General features: G+C 36.1%; 1 protein-coding gene across 1 annotated transcript in view; it reads right to left on the bottom strand.

Annotated features, from left to right (window-relative positions):
• The window catches only part of SCAF8 (SR-related CTD associated factor 8), a 164,861-nt gene that overhangs the window by 111,404 nt on the left and 33,197 nt on the right, over nucleotides 1-20,260 (bottom strand). Inside the window, exons 3-6 of the mRNA XM_021714580.1 lie at nucleotides 19,806-19,850; nucleotides 6,564-6,725; nucleotides 1,509-1,662; nucleotides 196-326 (exon numbers count right to left, since the gene is read on the bottom strand). Coding sequence (XP_021570255.1) covers nucleotides 196-326; nucleotides 1,509-1,662; nucleotides 6,564-6,725; nucleotides 19,806-19,850 — 492 coding nt within the window. The remainder of the gene's footprint in view (nucleotides 1-195; nucleotides 327-1,508; nucleotides 1,663-6,563; nucleotides 6,726-19,805; nucleotides 19,851-20,260) is intronic.

Below are 20,260 nucleotides of genomic sequence, written 5' to 3'. Positions count from 1 at the left end.
TGCCCAGGCGGGTCTCGAACCCACGGGCTCAGGCAATTCACTCGCCTCAGCCTCCCAAAGTGCGGGATTACAGGCTGAGCCACCGAGCCTAGCTTTACAATATATTAAAAAACAAAAACAAATCAAAAAAACTCCCACACATTAAAAGAATAATAAATTCTAAACCATTCCTGACATAATAGAAAAACTGCTCACCTGTTGGCCTTGAGGACTCTGTAAGATCTGAGCCACAGCTGCAAGTGTATCTGTATTTGTTATCTGAGATACCCATGGATCAGGTAAGCCTTGGACCACATTGGCTGGAGTCACAGGTGTCACAGGCGTTCCTTAAAAAAGAATATCACATCCCCAGATAAATATGTAAGGAAGTAAATAAATAAAACTTGAAAAGGGATTTGTTTTATTACTTTTATGAAATATATACAAATTTACATAAATGTTATTTTAGTGTCTCCATTTTGAAAAAATAATCTAAAATCCTTTACAGAATTAGGTAAATTAAAAAAAAAAACAAAACCAAAGAACCTGCCGTATTGTCCTCAACTAACTAAAGTAGCTTAGTTAAACTTATCCCTGAAGGATATGTTCTAAGACCCCAAGTGGATGCCTAAAATCACAAACAGTCCTGAACCCTACAATTTTTCATATATATATACACCTATGATAAAGTTTAATTCATAAAACAAAGTAAGAGATTAGCAAAATAACTAAGAATAGAACAATTATAACAATATAAGATAATAAAAGTTATGTGAATGAATTCTCTCACATATCTTCTTGGTACTATACTCACATATTTTCAGACTGATTGACTACAGGTAATTGAAGCCATGGATAGCAAAACTGTGGCTATGGAGGAACTACCATACTTTAAAGGAGTCTACAACACGCAGCAACTATTAAAACTCTTACTTTAGAGATGAAGATTAAATAACACGAGGAAGTACTCAAAATACAATCTTCAATGGTAAATATAATACAGCATACATAATACAAAAGCATTTTTGTTCATATATATATATATATATATATGTCTACACATGAACAAAAACTAAGTATATACCAAAATGCAAACAAATTTAATTTTTGGGAATGTGGTAAGTTTTAAAATGTCAAGTAATGCCTCAAAGAACATAATTTTATTAAACAATTTTCTCAGGGGTCCTTAGAAGTATTAAGTTCCCCTAGTACTGTATAATGTCAAGTTGATTTATATGCAAATTTAAGACGTTACAGACAGCCTAAATCAGGAAAAACCTAACTGGCACAACCAATTTTATGAAGTTCATACTTATGTTTCTGAAGATTTCTAAAAATCAGCTTTCCAAATTTTAGAAAGAATTACATACAAATATATTATTTTCTTTTTCTCCTCAAAATTGCATTTTCTCTCAACTATCTAATGCTGGACAAATTCTCCTGCACTGTGCAATTATTTTTTATACGAATTGTCATCTGAAAAGTATGAGCAGAATATTTAGACAACACATCTCCATTAAAGCACATACCCGGAGTATTGCTCATGGCAGCAGTAGTACTGGCCAAAACAGGTGTGACAACTGGAGGAGGAATCCCTGCTGCCATATCCAAAAGGGGTTGAATAATCTCGCTCTTAAACACATTATTCTTCTGCCATAAGTTCAGTACTCTCACAATTTTACTCTAGAGAAAAAAAGAAAAGTGACATTTTGTTTTTTTACTCTCAAAACCTTGGCACAGTGATTTCATAGAGGCCATTTGGGCACTGGACACAAAGGCGGAATTAAAATACTTCTATGGTGATTTCCAGCCCTAAAATTCTATGTTTTTTCTTATTTTGCACTTGCTTAGCTTAACATATTAATTCTGATAGATATAGAAGGTAAATAAAAGCCACATTTAGTTGAAGGCAGAGATGACAATTCTACTGAGAACAATCACTGGTAAGAATGGCTAGAGAGCTGTCCTAAGGATTCTAGGCAGAACAGGATTCCCATCCGTACTGAAGTTACATTTACAGTCAACTTTAACTTTGTCCCATACAATGTCTACCTTTTGAACAAATAAGTAATTTTAGAACAAAATTCTTATCTAACATGCCTTTTTAAAATTTTCATTTACAAACTACTTAATGGGAGGGCATTACCATATAAGCATTTAACCAAATTACTTCCATTCTAAGCATCCTGTCACAAATGCTTTAAACGCTGACACTTTATTTTATTTTGAGTTGGGGTCTCACTCCATTGCCCAGACTGGAGTGCAGTGGCACGCTCCCAGCCGCCACAGCCTCGACCTCCTGGGTTCCAGCGATCCTTCCGCCTCAGCCTTCCAAGTAGCTGGAACTACATGCGTGTGCTACCACACATGGCTAATGTTTTTATTTATTGTAGAGATGAGGTCTTGACAAGTTGCCTGGGCGGATCTCGAACCTGCGGGCTTAGGCAATCCACTTACCTCAGCCTCCCAAAGCACGGGATTACAGGCTGAGCCACCAAGTCCGGCTAACACTGACACTTTAAACCAGAAATGGACAAGCATCTGTATAGATACAACCTGAAGTATATTTATCTCTTCTCTCTTTATTCCCTTTTTTCATTATTCTTTCCTATTCCCTCTCCCCCTGTTGCAGAAGGTCAATGCTAACACTGACATTACTGACTCTGGCTCTCAGAATAATAAATCAAGCTCCATGTGAATAATGCTCTGCATTGTTTCCTGTCTTATAGTAATCTGAGTTCTTTGCCATTCTGTAAAGAAAAAAAAAATCTGAGTTCTTTGACATTCTGTAAAGAAACAAAAAAAAAACCATAAACTTCCTGCCTGCTACTGTCAAGCAGGTCTGACATTTCTGAACCACCTCAGTCATCTTCTCTTCTTGCTAGGCCCTGGAACTGCAGCAACTGCATCCAATTGACTCTCCTCCATGAGGGTCTCAACATGGCCCACCACAAACCCCACCTCCAATCATTTTACCACCAAATACATCAAATTTTCGTTTCATTCTCAACCTCTTCTGAATTAATAAAATACTCAGAGTATTTCCTATTTTGGTAAGGTTCCGGTCAGTCATAATATTTATGTAGTTGCTAAAAAATGCATTAAATACATACTAAATATATACTAGCTATACAATTTTTCTAGTTACCTTGTTCTCAGGCCAACTGTGTCAATACACTACAAAAACTGTTGTTTTCCCTTTTATAAAATGAGACTGTATCTGAGAAGGATTCTATGGTCTCTTCTCCATCTCAAATGGTACCAAACTGTGGAGGCTAGCTAGTCTTCTGAATGTGTTAACCCCCCCCAACTTGTGAGCATTCTGGGACACAGATATATCTTATTTATACTATATCAGCTCTTCTTACAGCAACACTATAATGCACTTCTACTTAATTACTTATATCCTAAGTTTGGTCCACAAGAGTTTTTATATGATATTTTATTTCGTCGTGAAATTGTTTAATTGTATTATTGCCTGTTTTTGTGCTATATTCTATGTATTATAAACTTGAAAAGATTGAGTATTACTGACTTCTATTTCTTGGATAATTCTGAAATCTAATAACATAATTAGCAATATTAAGGGAGAACTTGGGCAACTTCTTCGGGTTCCCTCCCACTGTGGGAGCTTTTCTGTCCTCCCAATACAGTCTTTCTCACTAAAAAAAAAGGGGGGGGGGAAGAACTTGATAACTAGGAAAACTTTCATTTCAATGTCTTTTAATGTGTGAAAGTTTTACAGATCCTGAGAGTGTCAGGCATATAGGCAGAAACACATGTCACCAAAGAAAACTGTCTCAAGATGTTCTACAGTATTCTGTAAGAAATATCACAAGCTCTGTCTTTCCATTTGGCTTCTTGAAAAACAAACATTTCACCCAGAGCTTAAGTCAAAGTAATAGCCTGCTGAACTCATACTGTCACTAGTAAAAGCAGGATGACTATGTCATAACTAATTTTTTTATATTGTTACCAATTTGATTCACAACTGTTTGGCACATAAAAGCTCTGTAAATAAGCTAATTTTCAGTTACTACTCTTGCGATGCTACTTACTCCATTAAGGAAAAAAACTTAAATGAAGGGCTGAAATTAAGCATTAAAAAAGGGTATTCTGTTAAATGTAAATATTTTATAAAGTGAAAAATAACCATTTTCATAATAAAAGTCTAGCTCACCTTTAAATCCCTCATAATATTAGTGACATTTTAAAACTATTTCCAAACTAAATTGTGTGCATATTTTTGTATCTCAAATAAAGAAAATTACATAAAGAATGCTTTATGCCTTCTAGTTTTACTGTTTCTAAAATATGGACACTTAGAAAATGACTTATATTCTTTTGTTTTATATACAAATTTTTCAGGTGGCAGTGCTGGCTCATGCCTGTAATCCTAACACCGCCACCTGAAAAATTTGGGATGCCAAGGTGGGCAGATTACTTGAGTCCAGGAGTTTGAGTCCAGCCTGAACAACATAGTGAAAGCCTCATCTCTACAAAAAGAAATAAAAAAATAAGCTAGGTTTGGTGCCACACACCTGTCTGTAGTCACAGCTACGCAGGTGCTACGGTGAAAGGACTGCCTGCTGTGAACTCCGATCATCATGAGCATGTCACTACACTCCAGCTTGGGCAACAAAGTAAGACCTTGATTCAAACCCCCGCTCCAAAACAAAACAAAAAAATCTTTCAATTTCCAAGTTCTTCAAAACTGGCCAGTACCTAACAGCTATCATTCTATAGTTCTAGGTACAAACAAACAAAGCTCCTCATTTCTGGTTGAGATTGCAGTATTAATGTACTCTTTCTACCTATGGCGTTAAAAAAAAAATTTTTTAAAGTCCTATTCCATAAGCCATAGTATAAATGAGATATTACCAAATCTACAAATTCAAGAGAGACACATCCATTGTAACTTACAGAAATCCAAGTACAAACTAGTGCAATTTCTAAATCAAAGTGCTTAAAATTACTTTTAAAATGTTTGTATAAAATTTCAAATTAGGAAATTATTTCAGGTGGGAGTCTAAGGTACCTATTTTAAAAGTCAGTTGAATAAGGGCACAGTGGCTCATGCCTGTAATCCCACCGCTTTGAGAGGCTGAGGCAGGAGGATTGCTTAAGGCCAGGCGTTCAAGACCAGCCTGGGCAACATAGTGAGACCCCCATCTCTACAAAAAAGAAATTAGCTGGGCGTGGGAGCACATGCCTATAGACCTAACTACTCAGGAGGCTGAGGTGGGAGGATCGTTTGGGATCAGGAGTTCAAGGCTGCAGTGAGCTATGATTGCACCACTACACTCCAGTCGGGACAACACAGAATCCCTGTCCCTAAAAATAGACAGGTCACTTAAAATTAGAAGCATTCATTTTGCCTACACAGAATTATCAAAGTACCAAAGTAATTAAAAACAAAAGCTTTGTCTGAAGAAGTATATGCAACAATAGTTCACAAAGAATTACTATCATAAATTTATCTCCATATCTATCTACTAAAACAAGATTATTTTCCTGATTCAAGACTATATAATAGTTATTAAAAGATCTTTGGTGAGCTTTTAAGTTTTGTGGTTCTTTCTTCAAGCAAACATTTGTCTTCATCTATTCTCATCTTTTCCTACTTAATCAATATTGTAATCAACCGTGCCAGGAAAGCACATTTAAACTTCCAAATCAGCAACCAAAATAAATAATCTCCTAAGAGTTCAGGATAAGTATGTAAATAAGCAACTCCCCTTTATTCTCCCTTAGGATCCAAGGCTTTCTTATTTGCTAATTGTAGAATATTTACACCTTCAGATCTAACAGAACAAGCAGCATGATTTCTAGCACTAAAAAAGTCTACCTTAACAGAAGAATTTTGATATGCAGTTATTTTCTACTAATTACACTTGGCAAATCTACTTTTCACAGACACTAGAAAGTTAAGTATTAGCTAAAGTCGAAAAATCACAATTCTGTATCAATTATGTGTACAAATAAATGCTTAGTGTAATTCCAAAAGCATATTTTAGCCAGTTTAACACCCACTGCTTCAATAATTAAAAAGTAGCAAAATCAATAAAAACTTTCTCCTCTGTTTTAAGAAATTCTAAGAACAAAACAAACATGACTGCTATAATAATTAAATATTCAAATTTGGAATAACTAAGAGTAAATGATAACATAAAGCCATATACAGTTGTGTGGCTTAACAATGGGAATATAGGGAATATATTCTGAGAAATGTATCATTAGGTGGTATCGCTGTCATGTAAACATCAGAGTGTATTTATGTAAGTCTAGAGGGCATACCCTGCTACGTACCTAGGCATACCTAGGCTGTATGGTATAACCTATTGCTCCTAGGCTACGAATGTTCATCTTGTCACTGTACTGAATAGTAACACACTGATATTTTAACAAAGAAAAGGTACAGTAATAATACAGTATATAATCTAATGGGACCACTGTTGTATATGCAGTTTGTTATTAACCAAAATGTCATTACGTGGCACATGGCTATTAATATTAATCTTAAGACTAATTAAGAACAAGCAGGTAATGTAACATCTTAAAAAAAAAAAAAAATAGCAGCATACCTTGTCATCCCCAGGGCAACGATACAAATTCTGGAAAGTGCTAATGATGTTATTACTAAATCTGGGTGCAAACACATCCTTTTCTTGACCAAACTGATGTCGGGACTGTCGCACAATGGAGTCAATAACATAAAGTCCAGGTACTTTGTATTCTGGTTTACACTGATGAAAAAAAGAAGAGTGGGAAGGGAGGGAAATGGAAAGGTAAAATTCTTGATAGACAAAAATCACCATAAATCCTACACAAACACAAAACAGTGCCCATGCTGAGGTAATAAATATTCAGACATTGACTATCCTACACCATCAAGCTACAGAAAGGCATGTCAAGGAATCTACTCCAGCTACTCTACACATTCGTTCAAATGTCATCACCCAAGCTCTAAAATAGTACTGCATAACTGGCTTCAAATAACAATTTTAAAAATTAGGTACTGTTATAATTTTTTAAATGTTTAATGATTTTGAAAAGCTACATGGAAGCAAAAAGCAAAGTCATGAATGAAGGGCTCCTGAAAATGCACTGCCAACATGTCTTATGCTTCATCTGAAACACATAAGAAAGAGTGTCTATACTAATGAAAAACCACATGTCAAATGATAACATTCTTCTAAATACAGAGACCCAAGTTTCTGTTTTTTTCTCAAATACCACATCTATGAAAGGTAAGGCACTATCATTATAATTCTGGGAAGCTATCCTATGAAAACATTTTCTGCTACTCCACTGGGTCAATGTTTCTCAACCACCTCACCTATTACCCATTCTGAAAAATATAAAAGTACCAACTTTCTCACCAGGGGCTTATATAGTCAGGTTAGCACAGCCAAGAATGCTTTTACTATCAAGTTTACTGCTCACATTTTTTCTCCACATACACAAGCATAAGAAAATCTGCTTCCCAAATACATTTTGATTAAAATATTAAGTATGGCTACAAAGCAGGTTCTACCTTTAGCTGTAATTTGGTTAAATATTTCACCTAAATGAATTTCCTGAATATCATACAAAATACTAAATCAAAACTGTATTCTTGAGAAATTCTTCTTGGAAACCTAAGACTGAGTATCAGTGAGAAAAGAATCCTCAACACACAGATATACAAGTCTCTAAATGGGATTTCTAGTTAAGATGACAAGTGATTTTATTGAGCAAAAAGACTAGATGACATCTGATTTGTTCCTTAAAATTCTTCAAAGAACCTTATCTTTAAAGTCTTATTAAATCAAAAAATGAAGATCTTTACCACCAAGTATCTATTCCAAGATTCTGGCTGTTGTAATGAATAAATATTCAAATTTAGAAGAACTAAGAGTAAATAACATAAAGCCATATACAGTCATGTGGCTTAACAACGGGAACATATTCTGAAAAATTACCATTAGGTGGTATTGCAGTCGTGTAAACAATATGCTTACATGTTGTCGTTGTCATGTAAGTGCATGAGGATCTGAATAAAAGAGCAACAGGCCAAGCACAGTGGTTCACATCTGTAATCCCAGCATTTTTAGAAGGCCAAGGTGGGAGAACTGCTTGAGCCCAAGAGTTTGAGACCAACCTAGGCAACATAGCAAGACCTTGCCTTTATAAAAAATCAAAATATTAGCCAGGCATGGTGACGTGCACCTGTAGTCCCAGCCACTCGAGGTTGAGGATGCTGTGAGCCTTGATTGCATCACCGTATTTTAGCCTGGGCAGCAGAGTGAGACCCGACTCAAAAAATAAAATAAAAAAAACCAAAAAACAATAAAACAAAAAGGCAATAGTGTTGATATTTGGACACTGAAGTTTTATGTCTAACTTAAATAAAAAATGTCTCTGTTTAAAGTTACTGCTTCTGAAAGTCTGACGTAGTTAATGTTTCCCCATGCTCCCAAAAAACCTAGCATAACTGTAATTCTGTTCATATAACTAGCCAAGGCTATCTTCCTTTGACTACTACACAGTCTAAGAAATAGTTATCCAGTCCGACAAACAATACATTTTCGTAAAGAACACTTTAAACTCAATGACAACCAGGACATTCAACTTTGTGTGTGTGTGTGTGTATACCCTAGTGTCACAAACACAGTGCTTAGTAATTATTTATAAACTGACTTATTGGCATTTTAATTTTCCCAAGGCATAAAATGATTAAAGTGGAACAGACCTTATAGGCTGCTGATAAAAGCTTTAAAAGTATTGAGTGGTAAGTAATACAAGTAATTAACATAATGTTTTTTTAAAACCCACCCTTTATAACAAAAAAATTTCAAATGCACATATAGAAGAATCATGAGTACATATTAATACAATAATTTGTCTTTATGGTCTGTTATGAAAATTCCAAAGCTTCAAAAATATATCAGCAGTTTTAGTGGTAAACTATAACGTCCATAGAAAAAACATTTCTTCTTCCGTGGTATTTAGAGACATACTATATATTAACATGTTGTGAGAAAGAATTTCCTTCTTGGTACATTAGGCATTTTGGTCATATAAGATGACAAAAAAATTTTTAAGTATAATTTAATGTTTTAAGTAACTTAATAATTGATAAATTTGGCTAAGTCACCAACAAGAAACTGTAGAGAAGAATTAAGACAAATCTAAAATGGTTTTTCAATTTCATCTTCAAGTGCTTTCAGACCAAAAAGAAAAATTCCTAAGACACTCCAATGGCATGAGATATTTTTACTGTGAATAATTTTTTTAAAAAGGTATATCATATTAAATTTTCATTAAAAAACCTTCAAACTATAGTAACTTCCAATTTCTTGTGTTACAGAGAAATGAACATTTTGGAGGGAAATAGATAAGAATGGATAAAGAGAATGCACCTTTAAATATATTTGAGTGATTTTTCATTCTCTCATCGAAATTGTTATCTGCAGACTATTATCAATCATGGTTGCTGGATGAAGAATCTTCCAGGCAAGATGGACCATACACTTTCCAATATATAAATAGACTTTACGTAATGATCCTATTGTTAGAATTGGTGCTGTCGCTTGCAACTACTAAAAGATGATATTAATTTAAAGAAAACAAAGCTAGAACGGTAAGAACAGGATTACATTAGCTGCACCTGCAAAGCACAGAATGATGCAAATGATAGCATGTAAGAAAGGAGCTGTCCCAGGAGACAATCATGCCTGAAACCACAAAAGTAATTTTTCTTATTCTTGTACAATGAAAAACTTGGCTTAATAGCTGCCTGACACGTGTTGGTCTCAGCAGCAAAATCCTATAATTTGAAGCTTGCAGAGTGAGCGCAAACTCTTAAATCATGGGGTAGATTAGGTGGAAGCAGCAATAAAAATAAGTTTTTTCTTGGCTCAAAGATACTTCCTTTATGCCACACCACAGAAACACAATGAACTTTATACTTACCTAAAGTGAAAAACACTTAAGATATATGCAAAGGAGCAGTAACTAACATCCACAGGTTTAACTAGCAAATGTGATAAACCTCACTATTAGTAGGACCTGTTTTTAATGCTTTCTCACTAGCTTTTAGCCATTACTTCCAAGGTTTTATTGCTATTCCTTTTCTGTAAATTATTTTTGGAATCTCCCAATTCCTCCGCTCCAAACAAACATATGTTACAATGGTAAATCTTCCTAATTATCCACCTTCCTGAAGATTCGAATACTCATATAGAACATGTGCCCCACCTCCACTCTATTTCTTGTTTTTGTTTTGTTTGTAATGTCTGCTCTATCAATGGTTTTTTAAAACACTGGGAGTTTCCTTTAAGAAGTATACTTCATAAGTTTTCAAAGAGGTTCCCCCTAGATCTTTTGAAGCCTGTCCATGGATCCCTCTGGGGTCAATGAAACTGCATTAATTACTCTAAATTTAAATAAACTTGAACTGTATCTTTCTCCCACAGAATGAAGTAGACTCTAGTATTATGCCATGAGGTTCACATGGAAAAATGTTCCAGGAATCAAATAAGTTCACTAGGTCCTTAACTAAGCCTACAAGACCTTCACTGCTCACTCAGATCCAGTCTACATGGTACGGTTTAAGGAAGTAACAGTTAAGTACATAACTTAGGTCAGAGATATTACTACAAAATGTAAAGAAAGGATCAAGTGGAGTTTTCTTTTAGATGGCAAACATAATACTTTTATGTTATTTTCAAAACCTGTGATAATCCAAGTTTTCCAAAAAGTGTGGCACTTCAAAAATCCCCAACAGCAATATTCACTCCCACAACACCTAAGCCTGAAGAAGATAATTGCCGGAGACCAGCTCCAGCCAGGTTCAGGATACCCCAAAGGTGGAGATGACGTCAGCAATTGGGGGAAGAAGAAAGAGAGAAAGAGAGAGAGAGAGAGAGAAAGAGACTGGACTCCAGTCTAGTGCAGAAGCAGTTTATTGGGAATTACAACGGGTCTTTTATACATAGTTAGGTGTGTGAGGGGCGTTCCCCACCCACCAGATGTTCTTTCAGATATAATCCCATAACCTAATCGATGAAACCTTAATCCATGAAACCTTAATCCATGACTGCTTTAAACCCTTTTCGTACTGCCTATAAACCCTTTTCATATTGCCTATAAACCCTTTTCATACTAATACCAAGTTAAAAAATTCTATAGAGACTTAAGTACTTACTTTATTAACTAAAGTGGCCCATCCCAGAATGTTTGGAATGTGGCCCAGTCCAAAGTTCACAGTGGGCTACCTGCAAGTAACCCAGCCGCATTCTTTCAACAAAATGACTGTCTTCTAAAACTATATTCTACAATTTACACCTTATTCAACTTTAATAAATCCTAAGATCATGACCCAGAAGCCTGTGACCAATACTAAGGCTCTTAGATGTGACCTGAGTTTGAATTATAAGTTGTATGAAGAGTAAAACTGCAGTTTGTGGAAGAATGGGAGCAATGAGCTTCTAAAGTTAGCTTGTGTTCGTCCCAATCTCATAGTTTTTATGTTTTGAGCTCACAGGAGCTTAATCTGGTTAGTGCTGAGTAGAAAGGGGGAGGAAATGGGGTCAATAGCTCCTGAACACATCCTAGTGATCTCGGGGTCAACGGCCCTTCCTGATCCCTAATGCTCAGTGGGCCAGCTCAGTGGGCCTCCCTGGCCGGCTCCCAACAGATAATGGGAATCACCAACTCCTCTCATCTACATACTCACAGAGCTAGCAAGAAAGCAAGAGATAAAAGGTGACCTTTGTTCTTCACTGATATGAAGTGTCACTAAAGGACAATGGGAGAAGGCATATGACTTCAAGTAAAAAAAAAATTAAATCAGCTCCCAATGAAACACGACTGAACAAATTCAAATTTAATATACAGCTTAGCAAAAGACCTGAAGTTGAACCAGATGTGATAATAGTGAATCTGAAACAATAGTAGTCATAAAGCAACCTAATATTTTTTAGTGTTTCTAACAGGGTTCTTTGACTACAGAAATACATTCTATGTGATAAGTCCTTAAGGGTCTAAAAACCATCTTGATAAGCAAGCTTTAAAGTTGGGTGAAATTAAACTCTATGAGTAAAAGTGATTTACTAATGTCTTTTAAAATTAAACTTTAAGCCTCATTTAGATTACAAAACCACCAATCTAACAATACCAGGTGTTGGTTAAGATGGGGAGCAACACAAATCCATACATTACTGGCAGTAGTGTAAATCAGTATTACCTAGCCAAGTTGAAGAAATGCAAATCCTGTACCCAGCAGTTCTACTCCTATGGAAATGCAAACTGCACCAGGAAACATATTCAGCAACGCTGTTCAGAATTTCACACACACACACATGCACACACACACAATGTGTCAAGTAGAATGAATAAGCTGCAGTGTATTAACATAATGGAATATATACAACAAACCACTACACAACAGGGATGAATCCTAAACACAGGATATTGAGTAAAAGAACTATACACAAAAGAATACAAACTATAGGATTCCATTATATAAAATAAAAAGTAGGCCAGGCTCAGTGGCTCAGTCTGTAATCCCAGCGCTTTGGGAGGCTGAAGCAAGTGGATTGCCTGAGTCTGTGGGTTCGAAACCAGCCTGGGCAACTTGGTGAGACCTCGTCTCTACAATAAATCAAAAATTTGCCGGGTGTGGTAGTACGTGCCTGTAGTTCCAGCTGGCTACTTGAAAGGCCAAAGTGGAAGGATCGCTGGAGCCCAGCAGATCAATGCTGGGGTGGCCATGAGTGTGCCACTGCACTCCAGCCTGGGCGACAGAATGAGACTCCAATTCAAAAAATAAAATAAAATAAAAAGTACATTGTATCACTTTAAGAATTCATCTGACAAAGTAAAACTATAATGCCCAACAAAACCTTGCCAACTATGGAATTCTAAGAAATCATGGGAAGTCTTGCACACTCTCCTTAATAATCACAGATGTTGTTTCCTTTGTGCAGGATAAAGTCAAACTATGGTTCCTTGTTTGGGGGTGTGCAAGATAATGATAACAAAGAGCCACTTGGGGGCTGTGGGTGTCAATTGAAGCCCCATTTCTCAAAATGAATGGAAGTTACACAGGTCTTTTCTTTATAAAAGTTTAGCTGTATATTATGGTTTTCTGCACTTTTCTGTATATGTGTGTGTGTGTGTGTGTGTGTGTGTGTGTGTGTGTGTGTGTGTATGAGATCTAACAATTAAGTTCACAAACTCATCCTAAGAAAAGTGCTACATATCTCCTCATTGCTGAATATCACTATGGTCATCTTCAAAGTACTCCCCTTGGGAAGCTATGCACTGACATCAGTGTCTAGCCAATCTGTTAAAGCAATTTTGGAACTCTTATTCTGGAATGGCCATCAGAGTTATCGTTGCAAGACTGTCAGAGTTTGAATTAGAGCAACGAACATTAAATTTCTTGTTAAACTTTGCAAGAGTAGAAGCGAAATCAGGGACATGTTAGTCCAAGTTTATGGGGATAATGTCATGAAGAAAACAGCAGCGTACAAATGGATTAAATGTTTTCTGAGGAGAGAAAAAGTATCACTGATGAAGAGAAGTCAGATCAGTCAATAACAAGCAGAATTGGTGAAAACACTGCAAAAATTTGTCAAATTGTGTGTCAAAGTTGTCAGCAGACTGTGAGAAGCATAGTAGACCAAATAAACAATGACACAAAAACAGGAAAATCTTAACTGAAAATTTTGGCTTAAAAAAGTGTGTGCAAACATGGTTCTGAAGGAGCTCGTACATCACAACAATGCACCAGCTCATACTGCACTGTCTGTGAGAGAGCTTTTAGCCAGTAACCAAACAACTGTATTTATTGGAACACCCTCCTACTCGCCTGATCTGGCCCCCAATGATTTTTTTCTTTACCCAAAGATAAAGGATATATTAAAAGGAAGAATTTTTTTTTGAGCCACAGTCTCACTGTGTTGCCCAGGTTGGAGTGCAGTGGCACACTCATGGCCACCGCAGCCTCGATCTGCTGGGCTCCGGCAAGCCTTCTGCCCCGGCCTTCCAAGCAGTTGTAACTACAGGCATGCACCACCATGCCCAGTTAATTTTTCTATTTATTGTAGAGAAGAGGTCTCACCAAGTTGCCCAGGCTGGTCTCAAACCTGTGGACTCAGGCAATCCTCTCACCTCTGGTTCCCAAAGTGCTGGGATTACAGGCATGAGCCGCCATGCCCGGCAGGAAGACATTTTGATGACATTCAGGACATCAAGGGTAACACAACAGCTGTGATGGCCATTCCAGAAAAAAAGTTTCAAAACTGCTTTGATGGGTAGACTAGGCGCTGATGCTGGTGCATAGCTTCCCAAGAGTACTTTGAAGGTGACCACAGTGATATTCAACAACGAGGTATATAACATTTTTTCTAGGATGAGTTCATGAACTTAATTGTCACACCGCATATATACATTATGTACATATATTTTATGATTTAAAAAAAATACAGTCATCTCTAGTGTCCTTGGGGTACTGGTTCCAGGATCCCCTTGGATACAAAAATCTGAGGAAGTTTAAGCCCTTTTTATTTATATAAAATGGGTAGTACTTGCATTTAGCTTATGCACACCATACTGTATTCTTTGAATCACCTCTAGATTATTTCTAACGTCTAACATAATGCTTATATATCATTTCACTCACAAGGATTCAACAGCATAAGGCAAATTTAAATTTTGCTTTTTGGAACTTTATGGAAACTTTTCCTCAAATACTTAGGATCCCAGTAGGTTGAATCCATAGATGGCAACCATAGATATGAAGGGTTACTAGAAATACATAAACATCCCTGACTTCTTAAATAAAACACAATAGGAAAAAGTTTATCTTATTATAATGATTAAGAATGACTGATAAGCTCAAGCTATACTAGAAACATAAATGTAAGGAGTGTAGAATTTAGAATTTACCTAAAATATTCAAAAGCTGAGGAACTTTAGTAAAAAGTACATAGGAAAGTGAGAATCTGGAAATATACTCATTTCAAATGATTTGTGCCCAAGTGTCAAAATCTCTGTACACCCCACCCCCAAGGGTAAAAGTGTACTTGTGATAAAAGTTCACCACTACAGACTACTTACTGCACTGTATGAAGGGGGACCCAAAAAACCTAGAGTTATCTTTGGGAGGGTAGGCCCCTTCTAGTACAGACATTGCCCCCAGGTATATGTTTCATGAACCCATCAGCATCAACGTACCAGCTTGGTGGTATTGCTGATAGGTTGCATTCAACTTCAGTGAATTCTTTTTTTGGAGAGGAAGACTCTTTCAACCTTTTGCCCATTTCATGACAGGTGATTTTTTACTAGCATAATTGCCCACACCAGGCTGAGTGTTCAGCAGTTTCTGACCAAAAACAGCATGACCCGCATGTCCTACCCTCCCTATTCATCCGATCTCACCCTGAACAACATTTTTTTGTTTTCTCAGATGAAAAAAGTCCTCAAGGAAAATGTTTTGTCAATGTGGAAGAGGTGAAATAAAAAATAACAGAAACACTAAAAGGAATGAAAACTGATGAATTCCAAAACTGTTTTGAGCAGTGGAAAAAGCATGCCGATACGTATACTACATCAGAGAGTCCTTTGAAGGTGACTAAAGTTTAGATATGTAAGTATGAATACATAATTTTTAAATAAATAAATAATGGAGTTTTTTGGGTCCCCCTGTAAATCAAAGGGTACACATGTGTGTATGTATCACACACATATTTATAAATATGTATTATATAAATATATAATCTATATTTATGTATGATTTATATTTATAAATATATATATTATTTATATTTGTATGTTATTTTTATAACATAATAAATATGGTATATTTATATAACATAAATATATATTTATAAATACACACACACACATATCAAAGGTGAATAAATGTAACAACCAACTTTCAATACGGACTCTACCCTTCCATTGAAAAAATATCAGAGGGCAGAAACACAAATGTTTGGCTTCATTAAGAAATAATATACCCATAGTCAGGTGTTGAGACTTGAGCCTGTAATTCCAGTACTCTGGGAGATACGGCAGGAGAATCACTTGAGGATAGGAGTTATAGACATGCCTAGGTAATATAGTGAGACACTATCTCTACAAAAAAATAAAAATAAATAGCTAGGTGTGCTGGTGCACACCTACAGTCCCAAGCACTGAGGAAACTGAGATGGGAGGACTGCTAGAGACCACAAGTTGGAGGTTGCAATGAGCTGTGACCACACCACTGCATTTCAGTCACAGAGACAGAGCAAGACCCTGACTCTAAAATGTGTGTGTGTGTGTGTGTGTGTGTGTGTGTGTGTGTGTGTGCGTGTGCACACGTGTGCGCACCCACTGCAAAATATCAACCACACAGAATGTGGATAAAACTACCACATCAAGTTCCTGGAAAACCAAAAACTTCCATGATGATAATATAAATCCCAAGTGTTAGTAATGTTTGCTACTTGAAAAACCACAATAAATAGGCCATATTTCCTGCTCTTACTAATATAAAAACACAGTAAGAAATTTGAAGAAGGTGACTGTAGCCAAAAATGTATAAATTAAGGCAACAGAAGTTCATCTACAGAACATTTTAGGAGCCTAGAAAAATTTTTTTTTGCTAACCTTATGGGATCTAAGAGTAGAATGTATTAGACTAAAACAAAGCATCCAGACTGTATCAAATAAATAGTTCTGAGTGATAATATTCAATCCTATTCCGAATCTAGTGGACAGATTTGTTTACTGTATTCATTCAAAAAGACAGAAGATTTCATATGGACAAGAGTTGGCTAAATTCCACATAATTTTAGAATAGAGCTGAGGATTTAGCTTTTGCATTTCAAACTAGCAAATGACAGCAGATGGCTAGCTCTGACTTTTCTCCAAATCAAAGTTATTTTCTTTAATGATTCATGGTAACTAAGATAAGTTAGCTATTTACAATGGAAACATAGGGAGTGTGAGACACAGTTGATTCAAATGGAAGTCCTAAAACTTATCTTATTATAAAATTTCCTAATATCTGGCCTTTGCTTCTGTCTCATAAATGTAAGACACAATCGGCATATAAAATGGTGAAATTAATTAGGACAAAGGCCAGAATATTGTTTCAAGCAGTTTTTCTGGCCTACAGGAAATCATCTTTATTGTTTATTTTTCATTTATCACCATCACTCATAACTCTATAAATCTTTCATGACTAAAACACTGAATCACAGACACACATTAGTACACTGCAGCCACGCTCTTACTTGCACTATCAGAAAAATGAAAACATGCATTCATCACAAACTTGTATACAGATGTTCCTAGCAGCCGAAAACTGGAAACAACTCTGACAGTCTTCAATGAGTGAATGGTATATGTGTACCATGGAATACTATTCAGAAATAAAAAGAGAGCTATTTGATATATTCAACAACTTGGCCAGAACTCAAGGGAATTATGCCGAGCAAAACAATCTCAAAAGGCTACATGCTTTGAGTCCACTTATGTAACATTCTTGAAATGCAAAATTATTATAGAGAACAGATGAGTGACTGCCAAGCATTAGGGATAGGGAAGGAGAGTTGAACATGACTATATAGCATATAAAAGGGAAACACAATGAATTCTTGTGGTGAAGGATTATTCTGTATCTTGACTACAGTGGTGCTTATATGAGTTCATACATATGATTAAACTGCACAGAACTCAATACACACAAATGAGTGTATGTAAAACCAGTAAAATCTGTAAAAGGTTGGTATGTTCAAAGGCAACTATATTGATGTCCTTGCTGTGATACTATACTATAGTGTACAAGATGCTACCACAGGGGAAACTAAGTGAAAGGTATACAGCTTCTCTATGTATCATTATGATTTAGTCCTACTGATTCAATTATATATGAATCTATAATTATCCCAAAATTAAAAGTTTAAAAATACACATATACAACTTACTTTAACCATTACACAAATCCACTGCTGAATCTCTGATTTAAATGGGGTTAGGAGCAAACATTTAAATTTTTCCCCAGATATTAACCTTCTTCAGACAGACTCTAAAATTATCTCATAATGGAATAACTTTGCTCGCTCCAGGTCTTCCTAAGATTCTGAAATATTTTATTAAAGGTATCCCCCACCTCAAATCAAATAAAAAAATTTATTCATAAATATACTTTTATCCTTTAACCACTCCCCGCACTCAAATTGTGGTTTCTGAAGGAATAGCTAAGGTATCATCTAAGAACTACTAGAAATGCATATGACACTCAGTGAATTAGAATCTGCATTTTAATAATATCCCTATGTAATTCCTACTCGTGATAAAGTTTAGGAAGCGCACCTTTAGACATTTTTCAAGAACTTTTAAAAACTTTACACCAATAAAATTTTCCAATCACTAACAGTTTTATTTTATAATGTGACCTACCTAAAACAGACAGCATGCTTGTTATTGTAACTTTGTGTCTTAGCTTCAAGTAACCTGAACTACTTAATCCCAAAATATTTTTACCAATACTATTCTTTAAATATTGAGAAAATAAGAAAAACAAAAAACAAAAAAAGCTCTGAATCACATAAAGTTTAACCAGCTTATTCAAGGTTACCTAACTAGTTTAGAAATCTCATTCTGTAGCCAGGCATGGTAGCGTACGCTTGTAGTTCCAGCTACTTGGAAGGATTGCTGGAGCCCGGCAGGTTGATCCTGCAGTGGCCGTGAGTATGCCACTGCACTCCTGCACTCCAGCCTGGGCGACAGAGTAAGACTCTATAACTCAAAAAAAACCAAAAAAACAAAAAAAGAAAAAAAAAAATGAAATCTCACTCTGAATCCTGCACCCTCTCCCAGGACAAGAACAAAAACACATTGTAACCTTGGTGAATCCCTAATGCCACATACCTTTGATTCTCAAACAAGCTCTGCTTACATATATAGACACACGGATATGAGTAGAATCTAAACCTAAGTACAATTACAGTAAAATATAGATTTCCTAAAGTATCATTCTAAAAATTTTAAGTCTATATGCACAAGTCAAAAATTGTGGCATCAAAAGGTACTGATCACAAAGAGGACGAAGAACTATAATCTGGTCACCTTCAACTCTGGTGACAAAAGCATTACCAAATGTATTTAAGACATTCATTTTCAACTTTATCTCTCTCAGCTTCCCCTGGAAAATGGAACCACAGGTCTATTTAATTAAGCCACAGAGACAGAGCAAGACCCTGAGTCTAAAGTGTGTGAGAGTGTGTGAGTGTGTGAGTGTGTGTGTGTGTGTGGTGTGTGTGTGCGCGCGTGCGTGCGTGCGTGCACATGCGTGAAAAGATGTGTCTGATCCATCTTATCATATTGATGTAGCAATGTTGAATGTCCTAATGGATCAGACAAAACAAAATCAGCAGAAGAGAAATGGCTGGTATGCAATATTTTATCCACATCTTTGCTGAAAGGAGAGTTGCTTTCTAGGTATACAGCTTGCAATGACAAGGATGAATTTCCCTAAAGACTATACAAACAATAAATCTATAATTCCATCAAAAATCCATCATACTGTTGCTATATTTTCAAGGGGCAGATGCTCACTATGGCAATGCAAATTTAGCAACAATATCTACATGAAAACTATTGCTTTTAGAATTATCCCAAAGGCATTCTCATTTTAATTAGAAAATGAACCAACTAGAATCACTTCTGAATAGTTCATCTAAACAACTTAAACGTGGGTAATTGATTTAAAGGAGAAGAGCAAAGGCATTAATCTACAATCATAGCACATTCAGTATATGTATGGAAAAGTATATACTTACTTTCTGAATAAATTTCTCAACACTTTGTACCACATGTTTATAGAACTAAAAGAGGGAAAAAAAAGTGAAGTATGGTTATAAAATCAGTTTGAGTAGATTAGAATATCCTGACAACCACAGGTTTTCATAGCTACAAAGGTCTATCAAAACAATGACTTTTAGTCAAAAATGTAAGACAAACATTCATGTCACTCACCTTCATTAGCAAACAGCTGTGCTATCTAATTAGAAAATGGCTTCTTTGCCAGGCGCAGTGGCTCACACCTGTCATCCCAGCACTTTGAGAGGCCGAGGCAAGAGAATGACCTGAGCCCAGGGGTTTGAGACCAGCCCGGGCAACTTGGCAAGACCCCGTTCTCTACAATAAATCAAAAAGTTAGCTGGGCGTGGTGGCATGCACCTGTAGTTCCAGCTACTTGGAAGGCTGAGGCGGAAGGATCGCCGGAGCCCAGCAG

Source organism: Carlito syrichta, unplaced genomic scaffold (assembly GCF_000164805.1).
Source record: "Carlito syrichta isolate Samal-C Ts95f unplaced genomic scaffold, Tarsius_syrichta-2.0.1 Scaffold305681, whole genome shotgun sequence".
Classification (NCBI taxonomy): domain Eukaryota; kingdom Metazoa; phylum Chordata; class Mammalia; order Primates; family Tarsiidae; genus Carlito; species Carlito syrichta.
The sequence above is the reverse complement of the archived record's forward strand: the minus strand, read 5'-3'. Positions and strand labels throughout refer to the sequence as shown.